The 13948-nt window shown below is 47.2% G+C and overlaps 2 protein-coding genes across 8 annotated transcripts in view; one reads left to right on the top strand and one right to left on the bottom strand.

Annotated features, from left to right (window-relative positions):
* Nucleotides 1-4794, top strand: part of PISD (phosphatidylserine decarboxylase) — a 43371-nt gene extending 38577 nt beyond the window's left edge. For all 7 annotated transcript variants that reach the window (XM_028710093.2, XM_028710088.2, XM_028710089.2 and 4 more), the window contains 4 exons: nt 157-295; nt 535-672; nt 1301-1461; nt 2433-4794. In XM_028710093.2, the coding sequence (XP_028565926.2) occupies nt 157-295; nt 535-672; nt 1301-1461; nt 2433-2657 (663 nt within the window). In that variant the 3' untranslated portion in view covers nt 2658-4794. The remainder of the gene's footprint in view (nt 1-156; nt 296-534; nt 673-1300; nt 1462-2432) is intronic.
* Nucleotides 4649-13948, bottom strand: part of SFI1 (SFI1 centrin binding protein) — a 32697-nt gene continuing 23397 nt past the window's right edge. The window contains exons 24-34 of the mRNA XM_028710064.2: nt 13140-13300; nt 12913-12987; nt 12458-12532; nt 11602-11772; nt 10394-10656; nt 9587-9682; nt 8749-8980; nt 7995-8157; nt 7524-7656; nt 6247-6349; nt 4649-5146 (exon numbers count right to left, since the gene is read on the bottom strand). Of these exons, the coding sequence (XP_028565897.2) occupies nt 5039-5146; nt 6247-6349; nt 7524-7656; nt 7995-8157; nt 8749-8980; nt 9587-9682; nt 10394-10656; nt 11602-11772; nt 12458-12532; nt 12913-12987; nt 13140-13300 (1580 nt within the window). The 3' untranslated portion in view covers nt 4649-5038. The remainder of the gene's footprint in view (nt 5147-6246; nt 6350-7523; nt 7657-7994; nt 8158-8748; nt 8981-9586; nt 9683-10393; nt 10657-11601; nt 11773-12457; nt 12533-12912; nt 12988-13139; nt 13301-13948) is intronic.

Below are 13948 nucleotides of genomic sequence, written 5' to 3'. Positions count from 1 at the left end.
GCATTGCGGATTGTTCTAGAACTGCTGGGTTTTTAAAAATCATTGATCATCTTCTGAATAGAATAGTAGGATACAATTTTTTTAAAAAAATTAATAGTGTTTAGAGAAGTGACAGATGCTAACACGAGAATTTTTGGTGCTGTTTGCTCCCTGTAGATCAGTCCATCTGATGGCAAGATTCTCAGCTTTGGGCAAGTGAAGAACTGTGAAGTGGAGCAAGTAAAAGGCATCACTTACTCACTGGAGTCCTTCCTGGGACCACGTGCTGATAAAGAGAACTGTAAAAGCAAGCCAGGTAGGTGTACACAGGCACACTTTGGGGCTCAGTATCATTCCACTGGACTTGGCATCTGCAGAGGACCAACCACTGGATGCCATGTAATAGCTGTATTGGGCCCTGACTGGGCACAGGCATTGAGCCACCCCTTCCTCTTCCTCCTTGCAGCTGCTTCTGTCTCACCTACAGCTGCCTATGTTCCTGTTTTGTACATTGTTTTGAAGCCTCAAAAGCCATATTACTCATTATTCTTCCAGCCTCCTCATTCCAAAAGCAGCTGGTAACAAAGGACTGCAATGAGCTCTATCACTGTGTGATTTACTTGGCGCCTGGAGACTACCACTGCTTCCACTCACCGACCGACTGGAAAGTGTCTCACCGGCGTCACTTCCCAGGTAAGCCAGGTTTCCAGAGATACGCAAGCAGTGAAAGGTTGCTGCTAAACACTGCATTTTAATAAATATTTGTCGGTGAAGTCATGTCCCTTCCAACTCTGTGATTCTGTGTAAAATCCAGTGGTTCCTGATGCTGGACATCATCCTTCCTTTGAGAAGCATGATTTACCAGGAAGTATTCAGAATGTAAAAGGCACTGAATGAATTTGCCCTTTAAAAATAGCAAGTGATCCCATCTCGAGTAAGTGCTTCTCAAATTATTATTTCTGCAGGATTTTAAGTGGGGAAATGGTTGTGATCACGCTCATACTATGAGTGATTGGATTCCCTCCCTCCCTTATTGCCCTTACAAAAGTACACCAGTGTTTGTTGCTCCTGGGTGTCTAACTTAATCTTAAAACTACCAGGTAATAAATGAGGTCATACCTTTCAATTTGGGGCTTCTCCAGCTTGCCCCTTTCCACTCTCCAGCCCAAAGCCTCATCTGTGTCTTAATGCAGGAAGACTGTCTTACAGAGCTGAAAGCTTCTTCATTCAAGCTGTTTCTGAGAATTTGCTTTCATCTTCCCAACAGTGGCTGGGGAAATAAAAGGGTGGCTCTGCCCATTTCTCTCCTTGCTCCCCATAGGCTCCCTGATGTCTGTGAATCCAGGGGTTGCTCGCTGGATCAAAGAACTCTTCTGCCATAATGAACGCGTTGTACTCAGTGGCTACTGGAAGCACGGTTTTTTCTCTCTGACTGCAGTAGGAGCCCAAAATGTGGGATCAATCCGCATCTATTTTGATCAGGTTAGTCTAGCCTTTCAAACACTTGAGAAGAAGGAGTGATTGTCCCATGTGTTCCCACCATTTAGAGTAGAAGTGGAACAGTGACACTTGAACTGTGTTGAGCTGCCTGTTGCTGTCCCACCTTCGCAGTTTCCAAAATAAGGGCCTGCTCTAGACATTACGCAGGAGGGGCCAGAGCTCAATGGTAGGAATGAGAAGGATTTCTAGGTTCAATCCTTCGAAGCCTCTCTGGCCAAAAAAAAGGACCAGGTGGCAGCAGGTGACGGGAAAGGGCAACCCAATTCCCTGTTGGAGGGAGCTCCCCCTCTCCCAGGAGCCGCTGCTGTTGCCAGTCAGAGGAAGTGGGCAAATAGCATGAACCTGGTAAAAGGCTGCTTAATATTTTCAGGGGGGCATGTTGATGGTGGGATCACTTGCCCAGCCTGTGAGCAATCACTTGGGACATATTAAATGACTGTAATAATCCCAGCTCCTGAGGAACCTTAGAACTAGAAAACCATTTCTTGCTATTAATTCCCCAGCGAGTGAGTGCCCTTACCTCCTTTGAACTGATTTTCTTTGTTCTGCTCCCAAGTTTCCAGCTTGGTTATGGAACTGAGTGCAACTTCAGTCCTGCAAGGCAGCAGGTGGGAGTGGGTGTTCTTGAGCATCCTGCGAACAATTTACAGGTTCCTGGAAAGAGGGTGGTGTGGTTTTGGTGGCAACTGTGTCACTGTGAATACATGCAAATTGGGCCTTGAGCAAGGCTTTAAGTAGCCTCTTGCCTCGTTGCCCATGGTGAAGAAGAACCTTCTTATGGTGACCAGGCAGGCAGGCACCACAAAAATGCCTCCCTCCCTGCACTTCACCCACAAATGACTAAAGTAGCCAGTGGTTGAGTAACAAAACATTACAGGCTTCTTTGCAAGGCATTTACCTGCTTCCCTCCTGGAGTCCTTATGTAACACCACTTTTCTTCTCTCCATGTGCAGGATCTGCATACAAATAACCCCAGCTACAGCAAAGGCTCATACAACGACTTCAGCTTCGTAAGCAACAACAATCATGAGGGCATCCCCATGAGGAAGGGAGAACATTTAGGAGAGTTTAATCTAGGCTCAACCATCGTCTTGATCTTTGAGGCACCGAAGGACTTTAATTTTTATCTGAAGCCTGGCCAGAAAATCCGCTTTGGAGAGGCCTTAGGATCTCTCTAGAGACTCCACTGCCAGGGGGGCTTTTTATATGCAACAGGGACTCAATTCGTAAAAGGATAAGTTTCTCTAAGGTGGGAGTATTGCTCAGCAGGACCTGAGTGAGGAAACTAAAGCCCCCTTGTTCTTAGAACGGGGGGTGCCGGCAGTGCATTCCCACCATGAGAGCTGCAGACATATCAGGGATTGTGGCCTTTAAGAATGTTGACCAGGGTGGCTTTTCTGCTTCTTCCCTGTGCCTGTAGAAATAGGCATTTCTCCCCAAGATGCCATTTTCAGCCTGCTTTGGTACCAAACGATGAAGTCTTGGTTGAAATGCTGCAGTCAGAGGGAGGAAGGAGAGCAGAGATTCCTGCTTTCAAGGGATACTGTCAGATTGACCCATGCTCCATATTTTCTAATTATGTCTCTCACCCAGCCGTATTCTCAATTTATGTTTCACACCAGACTGAACAGTCCAATGCCAAAACCAGGAGACTCAGCAGAGTGGAATATAGAAACATTAAAGAGTTCATCTGGGTGTGCCATTGTTTTAGAAACCTCCCTTATAAATCTGGTACTATCCCTTTAAAACAGAAGTCTGCACTGTATTTTTAAACCTCAAACACTGTGTCCACATTCCACATTTGACTTGATCTTGTTTTTGTTTTTAGGAAGCGTATTTTATTTGTAGCTCGAGCTCACTCTAACCCGGCCATTCTGTATTGCTATTCTGGCCTTAATCTTTTTTTTTTTTTTTTTTTGGTTTGTATGGGAAATATCTAGTCTCTTGTTAAGCTGGGGACGTGAAAAAAACCCAGAATTGTTTTTTTTCTCTGCAAAGGCAGTGGGAAGTCTCTTGCTGTGGACAGCAGTGAAAGCCTCTTTCCTCTCCCTACGCAGCTACTGCCAACTTGCCAGAACCCGAGGACTGGGGGAGAAGATCCTGTCAGCCCAGGTCTTCCTAAAAAGCAAAAGGAGTAGTCCTCCTTTTCTCGTGTGTGTTAACCGTTTTCCCCACTCTTTGCTGGACTTGCAAAATACTTAAAAGCCAAATTTGCCAAAGCCAGCTTGAGGGTTCTATTCTGAACCTTCATCCCACAAACATCTAAGTGGGGTTCAGTGGCGAAATATTAAGCACTGCTGCGTAGACCAATAATAAGAGGAATCTTAAAACTTACTATGCCTTTTTTTCCTGGGAGGGGATTCATAGAAATTGGTGCCAAAGGGGGGGAGGGCAGTTGAAAAGGGATTGGTTTATTTATGATGTCTGTGTTTTGTTCTTGACCTCAAGAAACCAAGTTGTGAACATGGCTGAGGCTCAGGAGTGTTGAGCTCATTTGGCTTTAAAACTGCATCCCTCCCCTTAAAAGTCTCCTTATGCTTTTCTTGCTTTAGTCTTACCTTGTACACACACACACACACGAGAGAAGCTGCCCCTTTTAATGAGCACAGCCATAAGAAAAGAAGCCAAGGCACGTTTAAGACGGTGACTGCTAGAAAAAGGAGCAAGTCTTCATCTGAGGCGTGTGCCATTTGAGGCATGGATGTTTCCAATGATAGTGGCTCCCGTCTCTGATGCTGATGAAGGGCAGAGAAGTGGCCTTGGTGATGATGGCTGGTCATCCATCCTTCCTATCTTTGCACAGTGTGAAGGTGGGTTTTCTAACCAGCTAACTGGCCTGTTTAACCATAGGATAGAATGATGGGTCACAGCTCCTCTATTAGTGCATTATCAAAAAAGACAAAATTACCCGAAGCGGGTAAACTTTGCTCCATCCATTGCTCCTTCGATTGCTTCCACTTGGCTGCTTTGCCAGTTCCTCTTTGAGCTTTAATTTCTTGTTACTCTGCTTGCAGAGCGGCACTGAAGGTTCTGCTGCTTACTGAGGACACGGGAATTCTGCTGGATGAACTTCCCGGTCTAGGGGAGGAGATTGTGGTGGGGGCCTGAGGCTGCTGAGAGCCAGAGGAGGTCACATTGATCCTAAGCAAAATGGGAGTGGGTTTCTTAGTGACGCTGTGAATTTCTCCTGCACGGAGAATCCATTTAATTTTTCAACTGTATCAGTAGCACAGTATTTTTGTATGTCAAAATGTACAACTTAAGGACATTAACTCATTAATTGCAAACGTTTTAAAATAAAAATGAATGACTTACCGTGGCTGACTTTTTAAAAGAAAGCATTTGACTGCTGTAAAGAGACATGCTAACTACTTGCAGTGCAATCCTGTGCATGTCAATGTGACTTACTTCCAGGTAAATGAGTTATATTGGATTGCAGCCTCCACCAGTGTTTGTACAGCTACCGGGATGGAGGCTCCTCTGCCACCCCCCTGCATAGCAAAGGGACAACATCCAGCCATCCCACTGCATATCATGCAAACAAGTGAGTCCAAGATGCTTAAGTGCTAAGAGCCGCTCGAATATCCTGGACACGTGTGATGTAGGACTCCATTAGCTGTCGCTCTTCTCCCAGTATGTGCCTGAGGGAACTGATCTTCACTTTCAGCTGCAAAGAAACAGAAGCACAAAGAGAGGTGGTTTGGAGGTGCAGCCTGGCTCAGGCCCCAGCTAGCGTGAGAGGCAGCCATCTGTGCCCCCGAGAAATTATTCCTAGCCTCCCTCATCCAAAAATCTTGCTTTGAGCTACAACACACAAAACATGCACAAACTGCTAGGGTACCACTAGCTCCCAGACCAATCCCAAATGGAGTTGGTCTTTGCAATTCTTCTCAAAAGCGGTTTGGGTAGTGGAAACTTCCAACTAACAAAAACTTGATTTACTCACAAGCCGATATGCCAGTTTGCCATTTCAAAGCACTAAGCCAATGCATCTTGATTTATAAGTAAATTTATATTTCCCCTTTTTGTCTGCCACATGCAACCATGTACCACAAGTGACAAGTGAGTAAGAAACACAATGTCACTGGGGAGCTTTGCTACAGAAGGGATGCCATCTTGAATAAAATATGGGGGGGGCATGTGAGTCCCACCCCCCCTTAATCGATCACAAGATGCGGTGCACACACACCAATTGAATGACAATGGCCATAAACTTTGGGAGGCCCAGCTCCCTCAGATATTTTATGGAGGGTACCAAAGGGACCTCAGCTCCAATACTACAGGCCCACCTCCCGATTCTCCAGAACATGCTGAGCTACCAAGTAATTTATTTAATTGATACCCTCTAGTTACTAACCAGCATAGTAAAACCTATTGCCGAAAACAAGAAACTAGCATCAGATACTTGCATACGTTCTTTTAAAAGTGCAACCACCAAAACTTCATGAGAAGCAAATCCTGAAATAGGAAAATCTAGGTATTTTGTGGCAAAGGGGTGGGCCCCAGAGCAATGCAGAACAGAGAAGCCATGCAGCCCTGAGGACCATGGGACATGGAGGCTCCCTCCAGTCTCACTATAAACACTTTCTTGCTCCATATTTTCACACCATCTCAGCCCTAGAGCTGAGAATAATAGCAGAAGTGGTGACGGCAGCAGGGGAATAAAGGTTTTACTCTTCTTTGCAATGCCCTTTGGGAAATGTGTGGGCTTCGCTGCAGCCATTTAATTTTGCTTCAGTGGCCGCAGGGAGAACTTCCTGCTTGTACCTGATCCAACTCTTCTTGTACTTGACGCACAGCCACCTGCTCTTCATCCCCTGGTCTCATCTCCAGCCACTTAAGCAGAATGCGCTGCTGCCGCTGGTAGGACCTGGAATAAAAAGCCAGAAGGTCACCCTGTTCTGGCCAAATGAAAGCAAGGCCGGGGGTCCAATCCCCACCACTTTCCTCTATTAGGCCCAATGCAACCATTTGCACTTACAGGATTTGCAGTGGTTTAAGTGAGCCCTGTGCAAATGTTTCCTCCTCTATAAACCTGTCAGGTAGGTTAACCCAGCCCATCCACTCCAGTTGCTTTGCCTTCACAGTAATGCCCTCTGTTGTTATCTGCAGTAGGACTGCCTTGAACAAATCCTGCCTGATCCCAGTATCTGTCTAAATAACTACTTAATTACAGAGCACTATTGAAGTTTCCTTACTGTGGTTTACTGGGGAAATTGGACCATAAGAACTATTACACTGATGGCGGAGAATCTTTTTCTGTCCTTGTGGCCAACCTTCCAGACTTTGCATGCCAGCAATAGGTGGGGACAAAAGGAGTGGGCTGAGCCAAAGTGTACAGGGCCAGAACTAGTTCACATAAATCTCCCACCCCCACATACATACTTGCTCCCCTCCCCTGCAGTTAGGTTTGTGGGGGGAAGCATTTCAGGAGCAACAGGAATGTTTAAGCACTATGATACCACTTTGAACAGTGATGACTTCCCCCAAATAATTCTGAAAGCTGAAGTTTATTAGGGGTGCTGAGATTGTAGGAGCCCCTCTTCCTCTCCCAGGGCTACAATTCCTAGAGTTCCCTGGGAAGAGGGATAGATTGTTAAATGACTTTGGGAAGTGTAGCTGTGGGAGGGGAATAATGGTCTCCTAGAAACTTACCAAATCACAGCTCCCAGAATTACTTGGGGGAAGCCAGCATCAAAACACTTTAAATGTACAGGGTAATTGCGGCCTTAGGGCATTTTTCACCTTCCCTTTCCTGAATTTGTTAGTGTGAGAAGGGAGCCAGCCCATGGATATGCCTACTGCTTGCTCTGAAGTCATCAAAATAAAGATTTACTGGGCGGTGCTACAAGAGGGCAACAGTTAAGGGAGGCATGGAAGAGTGTGCTGGAGGGGAACTGTGTCCCTGCACCCACCAACACAGCAGACTACAGCAGTGGCCCCTTTCAACTAGGATTTCCTGAACCGATCTCTCCTTCCCAGAGGAAACAGAAGCCCAAACACGCATTGCAAAGTGGGAGAAGAAGTAGTGTTTGGCTGCGTACTTCAGCTCCTGCTGGTTGTGGTGGTAGAGTTGCATTTTCTTCCCAATAACCTGGAGCTCAGCTCCCAGCTGTTTGTGAACTGCCGGAGCCTCCTGGGTAAAACCCTCTGTTGCCTTTTCTGGTTCTTTGGTTCCTAAAATGAAAAGGAAGACAGTGTGGGTTTTGGAATCCCTCCGAGCAGCTTCTGCTCCCTTCTCTGTAGCCGCCATATTAACTGTGGGTCATCTGGGAAGGATCACATCTCAGAGAGACATGCCCCCTTACTCTTGTTGCAGAAGCAGCAAAAACGGGAGGGAACACACTTACACCCAGGTAGGAGGACAAACCTTCTGGAAAGCCACTGCACCTCTGGCCTCAAAACAAGCAGCTCACTTCCTTTAGGAAACAAAATGTCTCCCTGCAGGCAAAAAAAGAGCCTTTTGCTATTTGGGAGTGAGAAAAGTGGGTCACTCATAGGACCATCATCGTTACCTGCCCTTCCGCAAGTGGGATGGGGAGGAGGGCTCTCTCTCCTTGAAAAATCTTCAGGCAGGAGGAAATCTGCCCTTGAGTCTGCCAGCAGTTTTTCCTTCCCAGTGGTTGGTCTCGGAGGGCTTGTGGAATAGAGGCCAGGCTGCAGGCCCAAAGGCTCAGCCTGAAAGGCAGGAAAACAAGAATGTTATTTAACCCTGTCCAGACACCAATCAGAGCTGTGCTTATGGATTTGGTGTTAAACAAACTACAAGGTACCCTAAGCCCTTTGAATGGAATGTTCTTATGATAAGAGGATCCCCACCTTAGAAACTGATAGAGGGATAAGCTCTGTGCTACAGAACTGGGCTAACAGAGAGGCAACCACTTCTGAATCTGGGAGCCTTCCAGAGTAATCAAAATCAGCAATCTGCCATGCTAGAGGGGGTTTGGATGAAGCAGAAGTGGTGTCCCTGCTGGCAAGTAATGCTGCAATGTGGTCAACCCAAAACAGGCCCTTTTGAGTGTGAAGAGGGCGTCAGGCCAGGATCCACTGAGCAAGCCCTGCTGCTGCATTTTTTTCCTTCCACCCTGGTTGGTGCAATTAGCTAGACTGTGGATGTGGCTGATTGCACCATTCCATCAAGCCTGCCACGGCCAGCTGAGGGTTAGGATTGCAGCCTTAACTGGGAATTTGACTCAGGCAGATCAAGTGAGTGTAAGGCCACTACACTCTACCACTGCGTCAAGCAGCAAACAAGGTGTGAGAACTCACCGTTCCTGGCTTCTCTCTTCTCCGTGTCATGAAGGAGGAAGGTGGCAACAGCTCTGGGTTTGGCTTTGGGAGGGCTGTGCTATCTGGCCAATGGGGTGTGCGCAGCACTGGAGCAGGCTGAGGAAGTGGGGGTGCTGAGAAGGGGCAGCTGCTGAACTGGGTTGGAGAAGGGACACTGCTTTGGGCAGATGACAAAAGGGCCGTAGACAAAGCCCCAGAAAGGCTTTCTAGTCTAGAAGAGGAAGACAAAGATCCGATTTGTTAGATGTATAAGAATCTGAAGCACACCAAGGAAGAATCTGGGAAAATCCCTCTTACTGTTACCTTCCAAGCTGCCAGCATCCACTTTTCTAGCTCAGGCACATTTTAAGCTTTGCTCTACAAATTAAAGTGGACTAAGTCCACCCACCCATCTATCCCACCTCCAGCCCTTTCCTTTTTTGTACCAAGCAGAAGTTTTCCAAGAATCTGGAGGCATCCACAAGATTCCTTGAAGAATTGTGGCCATGCAGCTTTATGACTTGCATCAGAGCTTCTTGTTGCAGAAGTCTTGTTTTGTGAGTTTGATATTCTGCTACACTCCGAATTCTCCATGCAATCAAATAAGAAGCCTTGCTTCTTATTTCATCAACAGGATGGTTGATGGGCACACAAGTTTATTCTAGTTTGAACATCCATTAAGTACCAAGATGGGGTGAGAATGTCATCCTGGATCTTCCCTTTCATTAGAGGTCTTGGGTAAAAGTGACCCTGAACTTGGCTGGTGGGAGTAGCCCCTATGTAGTCCTTGTTCTATTTATTAATTTGTCATGTCTGAAAGTTGAACATTCTTCCCTACCCATTCAAGTCAGGATCAGGCAGCTCTGTTCTCTCCAGAGATTGCAGCAGGAAGTCAGGTCTACGGGGCTGTAACCTGCCTTGGCGGGCTGCCTGCCTGTGGGGAGGATAGGAGGGTGGGTTAGAGGCCTTTTTAGAATTAGGGAACACTGAGGTACATACATACCTTTTACACACTGATAATTATGCACAGGAATGCCTACAAGCATGTTCTCAGCACTAATACTTCTTTAAGAAAAGCAGGTTGACAGGTGGATTTACACAAGCAACTGTACTTACAGCCTTACAAGTTTAAACAAAACCAAAGAGCCAGCACAGTTACTCCGAGGCTCGCTATTGAGAACTGAATAATGATTCCAGTACTTCATGCCACTCAATAATCCTAAGGGGCACAAGCCTTCTTTGCCTGCCCTTTGGCTAGTAATAAAGATTGGTTAGACTAGCCAATTTCAAGAGGATTTTTATTATTATTACAACAGCAAATGACTGCCAGGGAGATGGGCAAATGGAGCCTTAGGGATAGGAAAGTCCCCAATGCTTCATTAAATGTTTCCTGTGCATTACACCTTCCCTGCATGGAACAGAGAGAGAGAATGAGATCTGGAGAAGAGAGTCTAACCATCTGCTGCTGAGTCCTTTTGCTAGATGCAACTCATTCTTTCCCCACTCTTTAAAATTAAAAGAAACCTTCCTCTGTGCATTTGCAGTGGCTTTCAAAATGAGGGAGGCGACTGTGCAATTAAATTCACCGTTTGCTGGCTCAAGGGGAAGCGAGCGCAAGGAGGTTGCAGCTTTGCCTCTTACTCACAGATCAGTCAGGATGGAATCTCCAGAAGCCTGGAAAATGTGGGCCTGGTGGTCGCTCTGTGCAGGCCTTGCCATGGAATGAAGGCTCGTTCTCCTTCCAAGATCTTCATCGACTCTTGAAATTGCAGCAGGCACTGGCACTTGGAATGTCACTCGCTTCTTGAGAGGGGGGCCCGGAATAGACAGGCTGGGTTTCTGGCAGAGGGCCTTTAGTTTCCAGAGCATGGCGCACCGGTAGACAGCCTGGTGACGGTGGCAGGCGATCTGTGAGTGCAAGGAAGAAGCACATGGCAGGTTGGTGGTGCTGCAAAAGCGAGGGCTGCGTGTGCCCTTCAGTCTGCTCTAAGGAGGGGCTGGGGAGGGAAAATGGAGAGAAGGAGCTTGTTAATTTCTGTATTTCTTGGGGAGCCTTCACCAATCTGGTGTCCTTCCAGATGTTTTGGACTACAAATCTCATCAGAGCCATATGATGCAGGGGCTGATGGAAGTTATAGTCCAGAATAACTGGAGGGCACCAGGCTGGGGAAGTCTGGTCTTTAGGGGAGGAGGATAGTTGTATAAGGAGCTCCTCCATAGTCAAGAGGAAAGTCTCCAGTTTTCAATCTGGAGGAGCAGCAGTCTCTCCCAAATGCTTCAATCCAACATGGCATGTCAAAAGAGGTTAAGAACAGAGCCAAAGGAAGAGTGGGGCAAGGTGTGGGCCAGGCACACCTGTGATGATGTCACTCTCTGGCTCTGTAGTGCCCCCTAGAGGGAGAAGCTGGGCAGTGGACCTGACAGGACCTACTGTGCCTCTACTTGTCCCAGGAGTACCTGTGAGAGGGTGGCGTGTGCTTCTAACTGTTGCTGTGGGGTGGAACCCCATAAGGGATCTGTGCTTCCTGCTTATGTACAAAGAGGAGAAGCCAGCACAGGCAACAACCAAATATTTTCAGAACACCCTCTATTCTGGCAATTAAAATTTGTTTAAAACTGTTTTTAACATTGTATTTTAAATTATTGTGACATGTCCTAAGACCCTGGGGTGAATGGCAGATAATAGAGCAAATAATTGTTAGTCATCATTGTGGATCCGATCCATCTAACATGCAAAAAAGAAACCACTGTGTATGAAGCAGTTATCAACCTGTTGCGAAATAAAGTGGGTAAAGTTGTATAGATGTGAAATGAGAGGGAGCCACAAGAGGGGTCCCATTCTTTTACCTTCACCTGATGCTGGGCCTGCAAGTGCCCTCGGAATTCCTTCATGCCAGCCGTGTACCTCAGGATGCGGGTCACACCCTCCCGCAGCAAATCAGCCCGGTAAATCTCCACAGCCCTTTCGATCCGACCTTTCTTGCGCTGCTGCTCCAGGACAAATGCCAGCCAAGCATCAAATACCTGCAGGCAAGACACATAGGTGGCAGTGGCCGCACAGCCTCTCATATTCATCAGCGACAAAGGAACCATCAAAAATTCCCTCTGGAGAAACAGGTTCAAGGAACTCAAATACACATGCCGGTGCTTTTCTTTTTCTTTTTTAAGCTCTCAGAATTTCAAGTACAGATCCAAAACTGTCAGCAGTGTGGGAGGTGGTGCAAAAACATCCACAAGTGAGAGATTGATCGTCCCTATATCCTTGAAAACATTTTTATGTCTGACATATGTAATGGAAATACATATATTAGCTGCAACTGCTGTGCTCCCTCTCAAGATATGATGCCCTAGGCTGAAGCAGCTCCCCAGCCCTGCCCAGAGGTGGAAGGCCCTTCCATGCAGTGCTGCTAGTAACAGAGATGGCACTGCCCTCCACGGCTGCTGGGAGAGATGCACAGCTGCAGCTGGAAACAGAGCATCCTGTGTCTCCACCCTCCTCCTCCTCCTCTTTCCTTGGTAATATGTACTTAACCAAACTGCAGAAAGCTCCCTCCCACTCCCATGCATGGAACGAGCTATGTGATTCTTTACATCCTGGCTTTGCAATCCAGCAAAGGGAGAAAGAGAAGGCAGTCTGCTGGCAAGCAGAGCTGCTCCCTCCAAACAGGACCATGTGAATGCACCTCCTCTCTTGCCTGCCAAGACTGACCTTGCCCTGCAGGGACATGGACCAATGCCAAAGCGCTCGCATGGTTTCCTGCCGCTCCCGCTGCCTGTACGCCAACTGTTGGTGCAGAAAGAAAGAAAGAAAGAAAGAAAGAAAGAAAGAAAGAAAGAAAGAAAGAAAGAAAGACCACGTGGGCCAGGTTAAGGAGGGAGGGGGAAATCCCAACCCCAGCATTGATACAAGCCATGAAGTTCTTTTGCGTTTTCAGCATTAACTGAAAAATTATTCTCCTTTGTCCCCTTTCATCTCCTCTGCACCTGGGTCGAGGGTTAGGGGAGATGCTTTAGTTGAACTCCCTTTTTCCCCCTCCCACAATATGGTTTCCCATAATGCCACATGATGGAAAAAAGTCAGCAGCCTCACTGTTCCATCCCAGCCTTCAGATGGACCCACTGCAGTCAGAGACTGGAAGGGGAAAGGGATGTGTCTGACCTCACCTGTGTCTTCCAGGTTGAGAAGTAGGTAGAGGAAAGCCTCCGGGCCATCAGCTGATCCCCTTGTCTCTGCAGGAGCTGCAGGGGGAAAGAGGCACAAGGGTTGCCACTCTGAGGCGCAGAGCCTGGCCCTTTCCTATGAAAATTATCAGGCTGTCCTAGAAAGCCTTCCACACATCTGGTTTACTGCTTCCTACCCTCTGGAGACGGAAATCTGCAAATTTCCTCACCATCTTCCTTATGCACTGGAGGTGATACTGCTTCCACCTGGCCATGCACTTGCTAAGCAGCTGCCTCCCATGGTGCTGAGCTGCCAAGACAAACTGCCCTCTCTGCTTAGAGGACTGAACGTAGGACTCCTTCCAGCGAAGAAACATTGCCTGCAGCCTCACTGTCCAAACAGGAAGATAAAAAATAGTGAGCGAGAAGAAGCCCAGCCCTCCTCCCATCCTATTTCTCAGAGCAGCCTTCCCTAACCTGGTGCTCTCCAGGGTACAGTGGTACCCCAGGTTAAGTACTTACCGTATTTTTCGCTCTATAACACGCACCCGACCATAACACGCACGTAGTTTTTAGAGGAGGGAAATCCATAGGCATGCCACCCGTAGGCATTTCCTCCATAACACGCACAGACATTTCCCCTTACTTTCTAGGAGGAAAAAAGTGAGTGTTATGGTGCAAAAAATACGGTAATTCATTCTGGAGGTCTGTTCTTAACCTGAAACTGTTCTTAACCTGAAGCACCAATTTAGCTAATGGGGCCTCCCGCTCCCGCTGCGCCGCCGGAGAAAGATTTCTGTTCTCATCCTGAAGCAAAGTTCTTAACCTGAAGCACTATTTCTGGGTTAGCGGAGTCTGTAACCTGAAGCGTATGTAACCCGAGGTACCACTGTATTTTGCCCCACAACTCCCATCTACTCCAGCCAGCATTGGGCATATGGCGCTGGGAGCGATGGAAGTTCCAGCACTAAAATATCCAGAAGGTACCAGGTTGGTGGAAGACAGCTCACTAATAAACAGCACAGCACTGCAGCAAGTA

The sequence above is a fragment of the Podarcis muralis genome, chromosome 16, assembly GCF_964188315.1.
Source record: "Podarcis muralis chromosome 16, rPodMur119.hap1.1, whole genome shotgun sequence".
In the NCBI taxonomy this organism is placed as follows: Eukaryota; Metazoa; Chordata; class Lepidosauria; order Squamata; family Lacertidae; genus Podarcis; species Podarcis muralis.
This window is presented reverse-complemented; position numbering and strand designations above follow the sequence as displayed.